The 18,422-nt window shown below is 45.6% G+C and overlaps 1 protein-coding gene across 2 annotated transcripts in view; it reads left to right on the plus strand.

The window, feature by feature from the left end:
- LOC139392693 (TANK-binding kinase 1) overlaps positions 1–18,422 on the plus strand; it is a 60,272-nt gene that overhangs the window by 19,059 nt on the left and 22,791 nt on the right. For both annotated transcript variants that reach the window (XM_071140863.1, XM_071140864.1), the window contains exons 3-10: positions 2,759–2,899; positions 5,440–5,569; positions 6,884–7,065; positions 7,741–7,901; positions 11,710–11,820; positions 12,403–12,582; positions 14,132–14,328; positions 17,443–17,501. In XM_071140863.1, coding sequence (XP_070996964.1) covers positions 2,759–2,899; positions 5,440–5,569; positions 6,884–7,065; positions 7,741–7,901; positions 11,710–11,820; positions 12,403–12,582; positions 14,132–14,328; positions 17,443–17,501 — 1,161 coding nt within the window. The remainder of the gene's footprint in view (positions 1–2,758; positions 2,900–5,439; positions 5,570–6,883; positions 7,066–7,740; positions 7,902–11,709; positions 11,821–12,402; positions 12,583–14,131; positions 14,329–17,442; positions 17,502–18,422) is intronic.

The raw sequence follows: 18,422 nt of genomic DNA on the forward strand, positions 1-18,422 counted from the left end.
CACTATATATACAGCAGTATGTGGACACCCCTTCATCCACTATATATACAGCAGTATGTGGACACCCCTTCATCCACTATATATACAGCAGTATGTGGACACCCCTTCATCCACTATATATACAGCAGTATGTGGACACCCCTTCATCCACTATATATACAGCAGTATGTGGACACCCCTTCATCCACTATATATACAGCAGTATGAGGACACCCCTTCATCCACTATATATACAGCAGTATGTGGACACCCCTTCATCCACTATATATACAGCAGTATGTGGACACCCCTTCATCCACTATATATACAGCAGTATGTGGACACCCCTTCATCCACTATATATACAGCAGTATGTGGACACCCCTTCAAATGAGTGGATTCTACTATTTCAACCCGTTCTTCGGCGGACAACGCTTCCTGCCAGAGTGCATAGTGCCAGCTGTAACGTTTGGTGGAGGAGGAATACTTGTCTGGGGCTGTATTTTCATGGTTCAGACTAGGCCCCTTAGTTCCAGTGAAGGGAAATCTTAACGCTACAGAATACAATGACATTCTAGACGATTCTGTGCTTCCATCTTTGTGGCAACAGTTTGGGGAAGTCCCCTTCCTTGCTTTGTGCCCCCCGTGCACAAAGGTCCCTACAGAAATGATTTGTTGACATCGGTGTGGAAGAACTTGACTGGCATGCACAGAGCCCTGACCTCAACCTCACCGGACACCTTCGGGATGAATTGGAACGCTGACTGCGAGCTCAGTGAGGTCGGGCGATTAGGCCTGGCTCGCAGCCTAATTGCCCCACCTCACTAATGCTCTTGTGGCTGAATGGAAGCAAGTCCCCGCAGCAATGTTCCAACATCTAGTGGAAAGCCTTCCCAGAAGAGTGGAGGCTGTTATAGCAGCAATGTTCCAACATCTAGTGGAAAGCCTTCCCAGAAGAGTGGAGGCTGTTATAGCAGCAATGTTCCAACATCTAGTGGAAAGCCTTCCCAGAAGAGTGGAGGCTGTTATAGCAGAAAAGGGGGGACCTACTCCTGCCCGTGATTTTGGAATGAGATGATGGCTGAACATGTGTCCACATACTTTTGGTCATGTAGTGTAGATTTCACTACTCAGTGCACGCAGGCAATTAGTGGTTTGCTATTTAAGGTTTAATAATGTTGTGTTCTGTAACACCAGAAAACACACCTGTATATAACACTATGTGTTCTGTAACACCAGAAAACACACCTATATATAACACTATGTGTTCTGTAACACCAGAAAACACACCTGTATAAAACACTGTGTTCTGTAACACATGAAAACACACCTGTATATAACGCTATGTGTTCTGTAACACCTGAAAACACACCTGTATATAACACTGTGTTCTGTAACACCTGAAAACACACCTGTATATAACACTATGTGTTCTGTAACACCAGAAAACACACCTGTATATAACACTGTGTGTTCTGTAACACCTGAAAACACACCTGTATATAACACTATGTGTTCTGTAACACCAGAAAACACACCTGTATATAACACTGTGTGTTCTGTAACACCTGAAAACACACCTGTATATAACACTATGTGTTCTGTAACACCAGAAAACACACCTGTATATAACACTATGTGTTCTGTAACACCTGAAAACACACCTGTATATAACACTGTGTTCTGTAACACCTGAAAACACACCTGTATATAACACTGTGTTCTGTAACACCAGAAAACACACCTGTATATAACACTGTGTTCTGTAACACCAGAAAACACACCTGTATATAACACTGTGTTCTGTAACACCAGAAAACACACCTGTATATAACACTATGTGTTCTGTAACACCAGAAAACACACCTGTATATAATACTATGTGTTCTGTAACACCTGAAAACACACCTGTATATAACACTGTGTTCTGTAACACCAGAAAACACACCTGTATATAACACTGTGTTCTGTAACACACCTGTATATAACACTATGTGTTCTGTAACACACCTGTATATAACACTGTGTTCTGTAACACACCTGTATATAACACTGTGTTCTGTAACACCAGAAAACACACCTGTATATAACACTGTGTTCTGTAACACATGAAAACACACCTGTATATAACGCTATGTGTTCTGTAACACCTGAAAACACACCTGTATATAACACTGTGTTCTGTAACACACCTGTATATAACACTGTGTTCTGTAACACATGAAAACACACCTGTATATAACATTATGTGTTCTGTAACACCAGAAAACACACCTGTATATAACACTGTGTGTTCTGTAACACCTGAAAACACACCTGTATATAACACTGTGTTCTGTAACACACCTGTATATAACACTGTGTTCTGTAACACCAGAAAACACACCTGTATATAACATTATGTGTTCTGTAACACCAGAAAACACACCTGTATATAACATTATGTGTTCTGTAACACCAGAAAACACACCTGTATATAACACTGTGTTCTGTAACACCTGAAAACACACCTGTATATAACACTATGTGTTCTGTAACACCAGAAAACACACCTGTATATAACACTATGTGTTCTGTAACACCAGAAAACACACCTGTATATAACACTATGTGTTCTGTAACACCTGAAAACACACCTGTATATAACACTGTGTTCTGTAACACACCTGTATATAACACTGTGTTCTGTAACACCAGAAAACACACCTGTATATAACACTGTGTTCTGTAACACCTGAAAACACACCTGTATATAACACTATGTGTTCTGTAACAACAGAAAACGGGGGACCTATATGCGGTGAAGGTGTTCAACAACCTCAGTTTCCTGCGACCACTCGACGTCCAAATGAGAGAGTTTGAGGTCCTGAAGAAACTCAACCATAAGAACATCGTCAAGCTGTTCGCTGTGGAGGAGGAGGTCAGTTATATACCCTGTAATTTATAGAATAACACTACCTAGTGGAGGTATCTCTATCAGTATATACTATCTGTAGAATAACACTACCTAGAGGAGGTATCTCTATCAGTATATACTATCTGTAGAATAACACTACCTAGAGGAGGTATCTCTATCAGTATATACTATCTGTAGAATAACACTACCTAAAGGAGGTCAGTTATATACCCTGTAATTTATAGAATAACACTACCTAGAGGAGGTCAGTTATATACCCTGTAATTTATAGAATAACACTACCTAGAGGAGGTCAGTTATATACCCTGTAATTTATAGAATAACACTACCTAGAGGAGGTATCTCTATCAGTATATACTATCTGTAGAATAACACTACCTAGTGGAGGTATCTCTATCAGTATATACTATCTGTAGAATAACACTACCTAGAGGAGGTATCTCTATCGGTATATACTATCTGTAGAATAACACTACCTAGTGGAGGTATCTCTATCAGTATATACTATCTGTAGAATAACACTACCTAGAGGAGGTATCTCTATCAGTATATACTATCTGTAGAATAACACTACCTAGAGGAGGTATCTCTGTCAGTATATACTATCTGTAGAATAACACTACCTAGAGGAGGTATCTCTGTCAGTATATACTATCAGTATATACTATCTGTAGAATAACACTACCTAGTGGAGGTATCTCTATCAGTATATACTATCTGTAGAATAACACTACCTAGTGGAGGTATCTCTATCTGTAGAATAACACTACCTAGAGGAGGTATCTCTATCAGTATATACTATCTGTAGAATAACACTACCTAGTGGAGGTATCTCTATCAGTATATACTATCTGTAGAATAACACCCCCTAGTGGAGGTATCTCTATCAGTATATACTATCTGTAGAATAACACTACCTAGAGGAGGTATCTCTATCTGTAGAATAACACTACCTAGAGGAGGTATCTCTATCAGTATATACTATCTGTAGAATAACACTACCTAGTGGAGGTATCTCTATCTGTAGAATAACACTACCTAGTGGAGGTATCTCTATCAGTATATACTATCTGTAGAATAACACTACCTAGTGGAGGTATCTCTATCAGTATATACTATCTGTAGAATAACACCACCTAGTGGAGGTATCTCTATCAGTATATACTATCTGTAGAATAACACTACCTAGAGGAGGTATCTCTATCAGTAGAATAACACTACCTAGTGGAGGTATCTCTATCAGTATATACTATCTGTAGAATAACACTACCTAGAGGAGGTAGAATAACACTACCTAGTGGAGGTATCTCTATCAGTATATACTATCTGTAGAATAACACTACCTAGTGGAGGTATCTCTATCAGTAGAATAACACCACCTAGGAGGTATCTCTATCAGGAGGTATCTCTATCAGTATATACTATCTGTAGAATAACACTACCTAGTGGAGGTATCTCTATCAGTATATACTATCTGTAGAATAACACTACCTAGTGGAGGTATCTCTATCAGTATATACTATCTGTAGAATAACACTACCTAGAGGAGGTATCTCTGTCAGTATATACTATCTGTAGAATAACACTACCTAGAGGAGGTATCTCTGTCAGTATATACTATCTGTAGAATAACACTACCTAGTGGAGGTATCTCTATCAGTATATACTATCTGTAGAATAACACTACCTAGTGGAGGTATGTATCTCTATCAGTATATACTATCTGTAGAATAACACTACCTAGTGGAGGTATCTCTGTCAGTATATACTATCAGTAGAATAACACTACCTAGTGGAGGTATCTCTATCAGTAGAATAACACTACCTAGAGGAGGTATCTCTGTCAGTATATACTATCTGTAGAATAACACTACCTAGTGGAGGTATCTCTATCAGTATATACTATCTGTAGAATAACACTACCTAGTGGAGGTATCTCTATCAGTATATACTATCTGTAGAATAACACTACCTAGTGGAGGTATCTCTATCAGTAGAATAACACTACCTAGTGGAGGTATCTCTATCAGTAGAATAACACTACCTAGTGGAGGTATCTCTATCAGTAGAATAACACTACCTAGTGGAGGTATCTCTATCTGTAGAATAACACTACCTAGTGGAGGTATCTCTGTCAGTATATACTGTCTGTAGAATAACACTACCTAGAGGAGTTATCTCTATCAGTACATACTATCTGTAGAATAACACTACCTAGTGGAGGTATCTCTATCAGTATATACTATCTGTAGAATAACACTACCTAGTGGAGGTATCTCTATCTGTAGAATAACACTACCTAGTGGAGGTATCTCTATCAGTATATACTATCTGTAGAATAACACCACCTAGTGGAGGTATCTCTATCAGTATATACTATCTGTAGAATAACACTACCTAGTGGAGGTATCTCTATCTGTAGAATAACACCACCTAGTGGAGGTATCTCTGAAACAGAAAGCATAACCGTTGATTTGACCACGTGTGTGTTTGTCTCAGTGAGGTGTCAGTCGTGCTGACTAACATGTTATTTCCTGTCCCAGTCCAACACCCGTCACAAGGTGTTGGTGATGGAGTATTGTCCCTGTGGGAGTCTGTATACGGTGCTGGAGGAGTCTTCTAATGCCTACGGACTCCCCGAGGATGAGTTCCTTATCGTGCTACAGGACGTGGGTAAGAAGGACTGGACACACACACACCACACACACCACACATCAACTACCCATTATCACCTCACCATCAACCACCCATTATCACCTTTCCATCAACCACCCATTATCACCTCACCATCAACTACCCATTATCACCTCACCATCAACTACCCATTATCATCTCACCATCAACTACCCATTATCATGGGTAATGACTTACGCTGCTCTGGGTGTTGAGGTGGTAATGACTGTAACGCTGTTCTGTGTGTTGAGGTGGTAATGACTAATGCTGCTCTGTGTGTTGAGGTGGTAATGCTGCTCTGTGTGTTTAGGTGGTAACGCTGCTCTGTGTTGAGGTGGTAATGACTAACGCTGCTCTGTGTGTTGAGGTGGTAATGCTGCTCTGTGGTGAGGTGGTAATGACTGTAACACTGCTCTGTGGGTTGAGGTGGTAATGACCGTAACGGTGCTCTGTGGGTTGATGTGGTAATGACTAATGCTGCTCTGTGTGGTGAGGTGGTAACGCTGCCCTGTGTGTTGAGGTGGTAATGACTAACACTGCTCTGTGTGTTGAGGTGGTAATGACTAATGCTGCTCTGTGTGTTGAGGTAATGACTAATGCTTCTCTGTGTGTTGAGGTGGTAATGACTGTAACGCTGTTCTGTGTGTTGAGGTGGTAATGACTAACACTGCTCTGTGTGTTGAGGTGGTAATGACCGTAACGGTGCTCTGTGGGTTGAGGTGGAAATGATCGTAACGGTGCTTTGTGGGTTGAGGTGGTAATGACTTACGCTGCTCTGTGTGTTGAGGTGGTAATGACTAACGCTGCTCTGTGTTGAGGTGGTAATGACTAACGCTGCTCTGTGTGTTGAGGTGGTAACGGAGCTCTGTGTTGAGGTGGTAATGATTAACGCTGCTCTGTGTGTTGAGGTGGTAATGACTAACGCTGCTCTGTGTGTTGAGGTTGAGTTGGTAATGACCGTAACAGTGCTTTGTGGGTTGAGGTGGTAATGACTGTAACGCTGTTCTGTGTGTTGAGGTGGTAATGACTTACGCTGCTCTGTGTGTTGAGGTGGTAACGCTGCTCTGTGGTGAGGTGGTAATGACTAATGCTGCTCTGTGTGTTGAGGTGGTAATGACTAACGCTGCTCTGTGTGTTGAGGTGGTAATGCTGCTCTGTGTGTTGAGGTGGTAACGCTGCTCTGTGGTGAGGTGGTAATGACTAATGCTGCTCTGTGGGTTGAGGTGGTAATGACTAACGCTGCTGTGTGTGTTGAGGTGGTAACGCTGCTCTGTGGTAATGTGACTGTAATAACCCTGTCCTGTATATTAACAGTGGCCGGTATGAACCATCTCAGAGAGTACGGCATCGTGCACCGTGACATCAAACCAGGCAACATCATGCGCGTCATCGGCGAGGACGGGAGGTCCGTCTATAAACTGACTGATTTCGGAGCAGCCAGAGAACTAGATGACGATGAGCAGTTTGTCTCTCTTTACGGCACTGAGGAATATCTGGTGAGTCTCCTGACCTCCGACCTCTACCTGCCGTTTGGACCTCTCACCTACAATAGGACACTTTACTCGTCTAAAGGAATAATCTGCTATGGACTTCAGCTCAACATGACGTGTGTGTCTCTCTGTGTGTGTGTCTCTCTGTGTGTGTGTCTCTCTGTGTGTGTGTCTCTCTGTGTGTGTCTCTCTCTGTGTGTGTCTCTCTCTTTGTGTGTGTGTCTCTCTGTGTGTGTCTCTGTGTGTATCTCTCTGTGTCTCTCGCTGTGTGTATCTCTCTGTGTGTATCTCTCTGTGTGTATCTCTCTGTGTGTATCTCTCTGTGTGTCTCCCTCTGTGTGTCTCCCTCTGTGTGTCTCCCTCTGTGTGTCTCCCTCTGTGTGTCTCCCTCTGTGTGTCTCTCTCTGTGTGTCTCTCTCTGTGTGTCTCTCTCTGTGTGTGTCTCTGTGTGTGTCTCTCTGTGTCTCTGTGTTTCTCTGTGTGTGTCTCTCTGTGTCTGTTTCTCTGTGTGTTTCTCTGTGTGTGTATCTCTCTGTGTCTCTCTGTATCTCTCTCTCTGTGTCTCTCTCTCTGTGTCTCTCTGTCTCTCTCTGTGTGTCTCTCTCTGTGTGTGTCTCTCTCTCTGTATCTCTCTGTGTGTCTCTCTGTGTGTCTCTGTATCTCTCTGTGTGCCTCCAACAGCACCCTGACATGTATGAGCGTGCAGTACTGAGGAAAGAGCACCAGAAGAAGTATGGAGCGACGGTTGACCTGTGGAGCATCGGAGTCACCTTCTTCCACGCTGCCACCGGGTCCCTCCCCTTCAGACCCTTCGAAGGACCACGCAGGAACAAGGAAGTCATGTAAGAACTGCATCCTGGTGGTCTAGAGGTCTAAGAACTGCCTCCTGGTGGTCTAGAGGTCTAAGAACTATATCCTGGTGACCTCGGGTGGTCTAGAGGTCTAAGAACTGCATCCTGTTGACCTAGGGTGGTCTAAGAACTACATCCTGTTGACCTAGGGTGGTCTAGTGGTCTAAGAACTATATGTTGACCTAGGGTGGTCTAATAACTACATCCTGTTGACCTCGGGTGGTCTAGTGGTCTAAGAACTGCATCCTGGTGACCTAGGGTGGTCTTAGAACTATATCCTGGTGACCTAGGGTGGTCTAAGAACTACATCCTGTTGACCTAGGGTGGTCTAGTGGTCTAAGAACTTCATCCTGTTGACCTAGGGTGGTCTAAGAACTACATCCTGTTGACCTAGGGTGGTCTACGAACTATATCCGGTTGACCTAGGGTGGTCTAATAACTACATCCTGTTGACCTAGGGTGGTCTAGTGGTCTAAGAACTATATCCTGGTGATGTAGGTTGGTCTAATAACTACATCCGGTTGACCTAGGGTGGTCTAAGAACTACATCCTGTTGACCTAGGGTGGTCTAGTGGTCTAAGAACTATATCCTGTTGACCTAGTGTGGTCTAATAACTACATCCTGTTGACATAGGGTGGTCTAAGAACTACATCCTGTTGACCTAGGGTGGTCTAGTGGTCTAAGAACTATATCCTGGTGATGTAGGTTGGTCTAATAACTACATCCTGTTGACCTAGGGTGGTCTAGTGGTCTAAGAACTATATCCTGTTGACCTAGGGTGGTCTAATAACTACATCCTGTTGACCTAGGGTGGTCTACGAACTATCCGGTTGACCTAGGGTGGTCTAATAACTACATCCTGTTGACCTAGGGTGGTCTAAGAACTGCATCCTGTTGACCTAGGGTGGTCTAAGAACTACATCCTGTTGACCTAGGGTGGTCTAAGAACTACATCCTGTTGACCTAGGGTGGTCTACGAACTATATCCGGTTGACCTAGGGTGGTCTAGTGGTCTAAGAACTACATCCTGGTGACCTAGGGTGGTCTAAGAACTGCATCCTGTTGACCTAGGGTGGTCTAAGAACTACATCTTGTTGACCTAGGGTGGTCTAAGAACTACATCCTGTTGACCTAGGGTGGTCTATGAACTATATCCGGTTGACCTAGGGTGGTCTAATAACTATATACGGTTGACCTAGGGTGGTCTAGTGGTCTAAGAACTGCATCCTGGTGACCTAGGGTGGTCTAAGAACTATATCCTGGTGACCTAGGGTGGTCTATGAACTACATCCTGTTGACCTAGGGTGGTCTAGTGGTCTAAGAACTACATCCTGGTGACCTAGGGTGGTCTAGTGGTCTAAGAACTACATCCTGGTGACCTAGGGTGGTCTAGTGGTCTAAGAACTACATCCTGGTGACCTAGGGTGGTCTAGTGGTCTAAGAACTACATCCTGGTGACCTAGGGTGGTCTAAGAACTAAGTATTCAGACCCTTTGCTGTGATACTCGAAATTGAGCTCAGGTAAATCCTGTTGCCATTGATCATCCTTGAGATGTTTCTATAACTTTATTGGAGTCCACCTGTGGTAAATTCGAGGCACAGATTTAGGGAAGGGTACCAAAAAATGTCCACAGCATTGAAGGTCCCCAAGAACACAGTGGCCTCCATCATCCTTAAATGGAAGAAGTATGGAACCACCAAGACTCTTCCTAGAGCTGGCTGCCCTGCCAAAATGAGCAATCGGGAGAAGGGCCTTGGTCAGGGAGGTGACTGAGAACCCAATGGTCACTCTGACAGAGCTCCAGAGTTCCTCTGGCAATTGGAGAACCTTCCAGAAGGACAAGCATCTCTGCAGTACACCACCAATCAGGCCTTTATGGTAGAGTGGCCAGATGGAAGCCACTCCTCATTAAAAGGCACATGACAGCCCACTTGGAGTTTGCCAAAAGGCACCTAAAGGACTCAGACGATGAGAAACAAGATTATCTGGTCTGATGAAACCAAGATTGAACTCTTTAGCCTGAATGCCAGGCGTCACATCTGGAGGAAACCTGGCTCCATCTCTTCAGTGAAGCATGGTGGTGGCAGCATCATGCTGTGGGGGTGGTTTTCATCGGCAGGGACTGGGAGACTAGTCAGGATCGAGGGAAAGATGAACGGAGCAAGGTACAGAGAGATCCTTGATGAAAACCTGCTCCAGAAACCTCAGGACCTCAGACTGAGGCGAAGGTTCACCTTCCAACAGGACAACGACCCTAAGCACAGAGCCACAATACAACGCAGGAGTTGCTTCGAGACAAGTCTCTGAATGTCCTTGAGTGGCCCAGCCAGAGCCCGGACTTGAACCCGATCGAACATCTCTGGAGAGACCTGAAAATAGCTGTGCAGCGACGCTCCCCATCCAACCTGACAGAGCTTGCAGAGAAGAATAGGATAAACTCCCCAAATACAGGTGTGCCAAGCTTGTAGGGTCATACCCAAGAAGACTCGAGGCTGTAATCACTGTCAAAGGTGCTCCAACAAAGTACTGAGTAAAGGGTCTGAATACTTACAACAAAAACAAAAAACCTGTGTTTGCTTTGTCATTATGAGCTATTGTGATGTCATAATGAGCTATTGTGATGTCATTATGAGCTATTGTGATGTCATTATGGCGTATTGTGTGTAGATTGAAGAGGGGGAAAAAAACTATTTAATCCATTTTAGAATTAGGCTGTAACGTAACAAAATGTGGAAGAAGTCAAGAGGTCGGGATAGTTTCTGAATGTACTGTATATAGCTACCGCTGCAGCAGGGGCTCAGATCAGCCCACTGCTGTTTCAGGACCTGTCTCTTTCCTCTGGGCCTGCGTCCTGTTTCAGGACCTGTCTCTTTCCTCTGGGCCGGTGTCCTGTTCCAGGACCTGTCTCTTTCCTCTGGGCCGGTGTCCTGTTCCAGGACCTGTCTCTTTCCTCTGGGCCCGTGTCCTGTTTCAGGACCTGTCTCTTTCCTCTGGGCCCGTGTCCTGTTTCAGGACCTGTCTCTTTCCTCTGGGCCCGTGTCCTGTTTCAGGACCTGTCTCTTTCCTCTGGGCCCGTGTCCTGTTTCAGGACCTGTCTCTTTCCTCTGGGCCCGTGTCCTGTTTCAGGACCTGTCTCTTTCCTCTGGGCCCGTGTCCTGTTTCAGGACCTGTCTCTTTCCTCTAGGCCCGTGTCCTGTTTCAGGACCTGTCTCTTTCCTCTGGGCCCGTGTCCTGTTTCAGGACCTGTCTCTTTCCTCTGAGCCCGTGTCCTGTTTCAGGACCTGTCTCTTTCCTCTGGGCCCGTGTCCTGTTTCAGGACCTGTCTCTTTCCTCTGGGCCCGTGTCCTGTTTCAGGACCTGTCTCTTTCCTCTGGGCCCGTGTCCTGTTTCAGGACCTGTCTCTTTCCTCTGGGCCCGTGTCCTGTTTCAGGACCTGTCTCTTTCCTCTGGGCCCGTGTCCTGTTTCAAGACCTGTCTCTTTCCTCTGGGCCCGTGTCCTGTTTCAGGACCTGTCTCTTTCCTCTGGGCCCGTGTCCTGTTTCAAGACCTGTCTCTTTCCTCTGGGCCCGTGTCCTGTTTCAGGACCTGTCTCTTTCCTCTGGGCCCGTGTCCTGTTTCAAGACCTGTCTCTTTCCTCTGGGCCCGTGTCCTGTCCAATAAAGCACAAATAGGAGAGGTGTGGCTCCTTGAAGTCCGTTGGACAGGTGGATAGGTGTGACAGCATCTGTAAAATGAGATGTTTGTCTCGGTGACTGAAGGTTTTGTATAGTGACGTTGTTGTCCTTTTCTCCCATCAGGTATAAAATCATCACAGAGAAGCCGTCAGGAACCGTCTCTGGGCAGCAGAAGTTTGAGAACGGGAAGATTGAGTGGAGCACAGAGATGCCTGTCTCCTGCAACCTGTCCAAGTACGTACTTTAGTCTACCCCCTGACCTCTACCCCCTGACCTCTACCCCCTGACCTCTACCCCCTGACCTCTACCCCTGTCTACTGCAGCTCCTCCAAGTAGGTCCTCTGGTCCATTAAAACTAGTAAATTACCTGACCTCTAATCACCTGACCTCTAACCCCCTGACCTCTCTCTCCTCCATGGGCCTCCAGAGCTTGCTGACCCTAGTCCTAGCCAACATCTTGGAGGCTGACATTTAACATCTGACCTCTCTTTCTCCTCCAGGGGCCTCCAGAGCTTGCTTACCCCAGTCCTAGCCAACATCATGGAGGCTGACCTCTGACCTCTCTCTCTCTCCTCCAGGGGCCTCCAGAGCTTGCTGACCCCAGTCCTAGCCAACATCTTGGAGTCTGACCTCTGACCTCTCTCCTCCAGGGGCCTCCAGAGCTTGCTGACCCCAGTCCTAGCCAACATCTTGGAAGCTGACCTCTAACCTCTGACCTCTCTCTCTCTCCTCCAGGGGCCTCCAGAGCTTGCTGACCCCAGTCCTAGCCAACATCTTGGAGGCTGACCTCTAACCTCTGACCTCTCTCTCCTCCAGGGGCCTCCAGAGCTTGCTGACCCCAGTCCTAGCCAACATCTTGGAGGCTGACCAGGAGAAGTGTTGGGGCTTTGACCAGTTCTTTGCTGAGACCAGTGATATCCTGCATCGTACCGTGGTGTTGGTCTTCAGTCTACAGCAGGCTACTCTCCACTACATCTACATCCACCAGTACAATACGTGAGTCTCCACTACATCTACATCCACCAGTACAATACGTGAGTCTCTCCACCAGTACAATACGTGAGTCTCCACTACATCTACATCCACCAGTACAATACGTGAGTCTCCACTACATCTACATCCACCAGTACAATACGTGAGTCTCCACTACATCTACATCCACCAGTACAATACGTGAGTCTCCACTACATCTACATCCACCAGTACAATACGTGAGTCTCCACTACATCTACATCCACCAGTACAATACGTGAGTCTCCACTACATCTACATCCACCAGTACAATACGTGAGTCTCCACTACATCTACATCCACCAGTACAATACGTGAGTCTCCACTACATCTACATCCACCAGTACAATACGTGAGTCTCCACTACATCTACATCCACCAGTACAATACGTGAGTCTCCACTACATCTACATCCACCAGTACAATACGTGAGTCTCTCCACCAGTACAATACGTGAGTCTCTCCACCAGTACAATACGTGAGTCTCCACTACATCTACATCCACCAGTACAATACGTGAGTCTCCACTGCATCTACATCCACCAGTACAATACGTTACAGCCTTATTCTAAAATCTATAAAATTATTTTTTCACCTCATCAATCTACACACAATACCCCATAATGACATCACAATACCCCATAATGACAAAGCAAAAATGTGTTTTTAGTTATTTTAGCACCTTCCAGAACGACAACTGTCTCTGCAGCACTCCACCAATCAGGTCTTTATGGTGGAGTGGCCCGACGGAAACCACGCTTCAGTAAGAGGCACATGACAGCCCACTTGGAGTTTGCCAAAAGGCACCTAAAGACTCTCAGACCAGGAGAAACAAGATTCTCTGGTGTGATGAAACCAAGTTTGTACTCTTGGCCTGAATGCCAAGCGTCATGTCTGGAGGAAACCTGGCAGCATCCCTACAGTGAAGCATGGTGGTGGCGGCACCATCCCTACAGTGAAGCATGGTGGTGGCGGCACCATCCCTACAGTGAAGCATGGTGGCGGCAGCATCATGCTGTGGGATGTTTTTCAGCGGCAGGGACTGGCGTAGCAAAGTACAGAGATCCTTGATGAAAACCTGCTCCAGAGCACTCAGGACCTCAGACTGGGGCGAAGGTTCACCGTCCAACAGGACAACGACCCTAATTACACATCCAAGACAACGCTGGAGTGGCTTCGGGACAAATCTTTGAATATCCTTGAGTGGCCCAGCCAGAGCCCGGACTTGAACCCGATCGAACATCTCTGGAGAGACCTGAAAATAGCTGTGCAGCGACGCTCCCCACCCAACCTGACAGAGCCTGACAGTATCTGCAGAGAAGAATGGGAGATCCTCCCCAAATACAGGTGTGCCAAACTTTAGGGTCACCGTTGATAATGACAGACTCTGGTTGTGATCCTCCTCTCCGAGGATGTCGGATAGGACAAATAGGACAAAAAAAAACACTGACTATACACACAGAATGATTACTTTTCTCTGTAAACTGCTCCGAGAGATAGAGGCTGACCCTTAACCTCTGACCTCTCTCCCCAGGGCGACTCTCTTCCAGGAGCTGTTGTCTCGTCGGTGCAGTATCCCGGTCCACAACCAGGAGCTCCTGTACGAGGGGCGACGCCTACAGCTTGAGCCCAACCGCCAAGCCCAGACCTTCCCGCGGACCTCCAGAGACAACCCCATCATGCTGCTCAGCAGAGAGTCCGTAGCTACAGTGGGGCTCATCTTCGAGGACCGTAAGAGTCTTTATTATTAGCATCGATGTGGAAATGGGATTTACACTGAACACAAATACAGACAACATGTGAAGTGTTGGTGCCATGTTTTCATCAGCTGAAATTAAAGATCCCGGAGATGTTCCGTACGCACAGAAAGATGATTTCTCTCACGTTTTGGGCATGAATTTGTTTTACATCCCCGTTACGTAGCATTTCTCCTTTGACAAGATAATTGACCTGACTGCAGTTCGGGGTCGTAATCGACTTCGTTGGGAAAACGCTTCCCTTCGATGTCCACTGACACGCTGGAGAAGCTCTTCACGGACGAATCCCGGTTTAAACTGTACCCGGGCAGACGGCGTTGTGAACAGAGTGCCCCATGATGGGGTTAAAGCTCTTCACGGACGAATCCCGGTTTAAACTGTACCGGGGCAGACAGCGTTGTGAACAGAGTGCCCCATGATGGGGTTAAAGCTCTTCACGGACGAATCCCGGTTTAAACTACCGGGGCAGACAGCGTTGTGAACAGAGTGCCCCATGATGGGGTTATGGTAATGGTCAGGCATAAGCTATGAACAACCAACACAGTTACATTTTATTGATGGCAGTTTGAATGCACAGAGATACCGTGACGACATCTGGCGCCATCACCTCGTGCATTATCATGCTGAAACATGTCTCAAGGATCTGTACACAATTCCAGGAAGCTGAAAATGTCCCAGTTCTTCCATGGCCTGCATACTCATTAAACATGCCACCCCATTGAGCATGTTTGGGATGTCCTGGATCAACGTGTACGACAGTGTGTTCCAGTTCCTGTCATTCTAGTGTCTCTGACAGCATGAGGGCCTGTAGGAGACAGAATCACTCTTCATTCTAGTGTCTCTGGGATCGACGTGTACGACAGCGTGTTCCAGTTCCTGCCCAATATCCAGCAACTTCGCACAGCCATTGAAGAGGAGTGGGACAACATTCCACAACCAACAGCCTGATCAACTCTATGGGAAGGAGACGTGTCGTGCTGCATGAGACAAATGGTCACACCAGATACTGACTGGTTTTCTGATCACACCAGATACTGACTGGTTTTCTGATCAACACCAGATACTGACTGGTTTTCTGATCACACCAGATACTGACTGGGTTTCTGATCACACCAGATACTGACTGGGTTTCTGATCACACCAGATACTGACTGGTTTTCTGGTCACACCAGATACTGACTGGTTTTCTGATCCACACCAGATACTGACTGGTTTTCTGATCACACCAGATACTGACTGGTTTTCTGATCAACACCAGATACTGACTGGTTTTCTGATCCACACCAGATACTGACTGGGTTTCTGATCACACCAGATACTGACTGGGTTTCTGATCACACCAGATACTGACTGGGTTTCTGATCACACCAGATACTGACTGGGTTTCTGATCAACACCAGATACTGACTGGGTTTCTGATCCACACCAGATACTGACTGGTTTTCTGATCACACCAGATACTGACTGGTTTTCTGATCACACCAGATACTGACAGGTTTTCTGATCCACACCAGATACTGACTGGTTTTCTGATCCACACCAGATACTGACTGGGTTTCTGATCACACCAGATACTGACTGGGTTTCTGATCACACCAGATACTGACAGGTTTTCTGATCCACACCAGATACTGACTGGGTTTCTGATCCACACCAGATACTGACTGGTTTTCTGATCCACACCAGATACTGACTGGGTTTCTGATCACACCAGATACTGACTGGTTTTCTGATCACACCAGATACTGACTGGTTTTCTGATCACACCAGATACTGACTGGGTTTCTGATCCACACCAGATACTGACTGGTTTTCTGATCCACACCAGATACTGACTGGGTTTCTGATCACACCAGATACTGACTGGGTTTCTGATCACACCAGATACTGACTGGTTTTCTGATCACACCAGATACTGACTGGTTTTCTGATCACACCAGATACTGACGGGGTTTCTGGTCACACCAGATACTGACTGGTTTTCTGATCACACCAGATACTGACTGGGTTTCTGATCACACCAGATACTGACTGGGTTTCTGATCACACCAGATACTGACTGGTTTTCTGATCACACCAGATACTGACTGGGTTTCTGGTCACACCAGATACTGACTGGGTTTCTGATCACACCAGATACTGACTGGGTTTCTGGTCACACCAGATACTGACTGGGTTTCTGATCACACCAGATACTGACTGGTTTTCTGATCACACCAGATACTGACTGGGTTTCTGGTCACACCAGATACTGACTGGGTTTCTGATCACACCAGATACTGACTGGGTTTCTGGTCACACCAGATACTGACTGGGTTTCTGGTCACACCAGATACTGACTGGGTTTCTGATCCACACCAGATACTGACTGGGTTTCTGGTCACACCAGATACTGACTGGGTTTCTGATCACACCAGATACTGACTGGGTTTCTGATCACACCAGATACTGACTGGGTTTCTGATCACACCAGATACTGACTGGGTTTCTGATCCACACCAGATACTGACTGGGTTTCTGATCACACCAGATACTGACTGGGTTTCTGATCCACACCAGATACTGACTGGGTTTCTGGTCACACCAGATACTGACTGGGTTTCTGATCACACCAGATACTGACTGGGTTTCTGATCACACCAGATACTGACTGGGTTTCTGATCCACACCAGATACTGACTGGGTTTCTGATCACACCAGATACTGACTGGGTTTCTGATCCATGACCTTACTTTTGTTTGTACGGTATCTGTGACCAACAGATGTGTATCTATTCCAAGTAATGTGAAATCCATAGATTAGGGTCTAATGAATTTATTTCAATTGACTGATTTCCTTCTAAAATCTTTGTAATTGTTGCATGTTGTGTTTAAATTGTGTTCAGCCCTTCAGTTGTTCCTGTATTTGTGCTGCGGGACGCGGACAGGTATTCCCTTTGGGGGAAACAGGATTTTACACAGACAGAGACTGAGGTTAACGGGCAGACGGAGACTGAGGTTAACGGGCAGACGGATAGAGACTGAGGTTAACGGGCAGACGTCTCTATCTGTCTGTCTGTTAACCTCAGTCTCTCTATTGATCTCCACAGCGAGTCCTCCTAAAGTCCAGCCTCGCTACGATCTGGACCTGGATGCCAGCTATGCCAAGGTAACTATATATTATGCTATATGTTATGCCAGCTATGCCAAGGTAAATATAGGTTATGCCAGCTATGCCAAGGTAACTAAATGTTATGCCAGCTATGCCAAGGTAACTAAATGTTATGCCAGCTATGCCAAGGTAACTAAAATGTTATGCCAGCTATGCCAAGGTAACCTTGTCTTGTCAATCTGCACACAATACCCCATAATGACATCACAATACCCCATAATGACATCACAATACCCCATAATGACATCACAATACCCCATAATGACATCACAATACCCCATAATGTCATCACAATACCCCATAATGACAAAGCGAAAACTGTTTTTTAGACATTTTTGCAAATTTATAAAAAACAATACCTTATTAACAAAAGTATTCAGACCCTTTGCTATGAGTCTCGAAATTGAGCTCAGGTGCATCCTGTTTCCATTGATCATCCTTGAGATGTTTCGACATCTTGCATGGTGATGGTTCACCTTCCAACAGGACAACGACCCTAAGCACACAACCAAGACAACCCAGGAGTGGCTTCTGGACAAGTCTCTGAATGTCCTTGAGTGGCCCAGGCAGAGCCCGGACTTGAAACCGATAGAACATCTCTGGAGAGACCTGAAAATAGCTGTGCAGTGACGCTCCCCACCCAACCTGACAGATCTGGAGAGGATCTGCAGAGAAGAATGGGAGAAACTCCCCAAATACAGGTGTGCCAAGCTTGTAACGTCATACGAAGACTTAAGGCTGTAATTGCTGACAGGTGCTTCAACAAAGTACTGAGTAAAGGGTCCGAACACTTATGTAAATGTGATATTTCAGTTTTTTAATTTTTTTTAACAGAAACTGTTTCTGAGTTGTCATTATGGGGCATTGTGATGTCATTATGGGGCATTGTGATGTCATTATGGGGCTTTGTGATGTCAT

Source organism: Oncorhynchus clarkii, chromosome 33, assembly GCF_045791955.1.
Source record: "Oncorhynchus clarkii lewisi isolate Uvic-CL-2024 chromosome 33, UVic_Ocla_1.0, whole genome shotgun sequence".
Classification (NCBI taxonomy): Eukaryota; Metazoa; Chordata; class Actinopteri; order Salmoniformes; family Salmonidae; genus Oncorhynchus; species Oncorhynchus clarkii.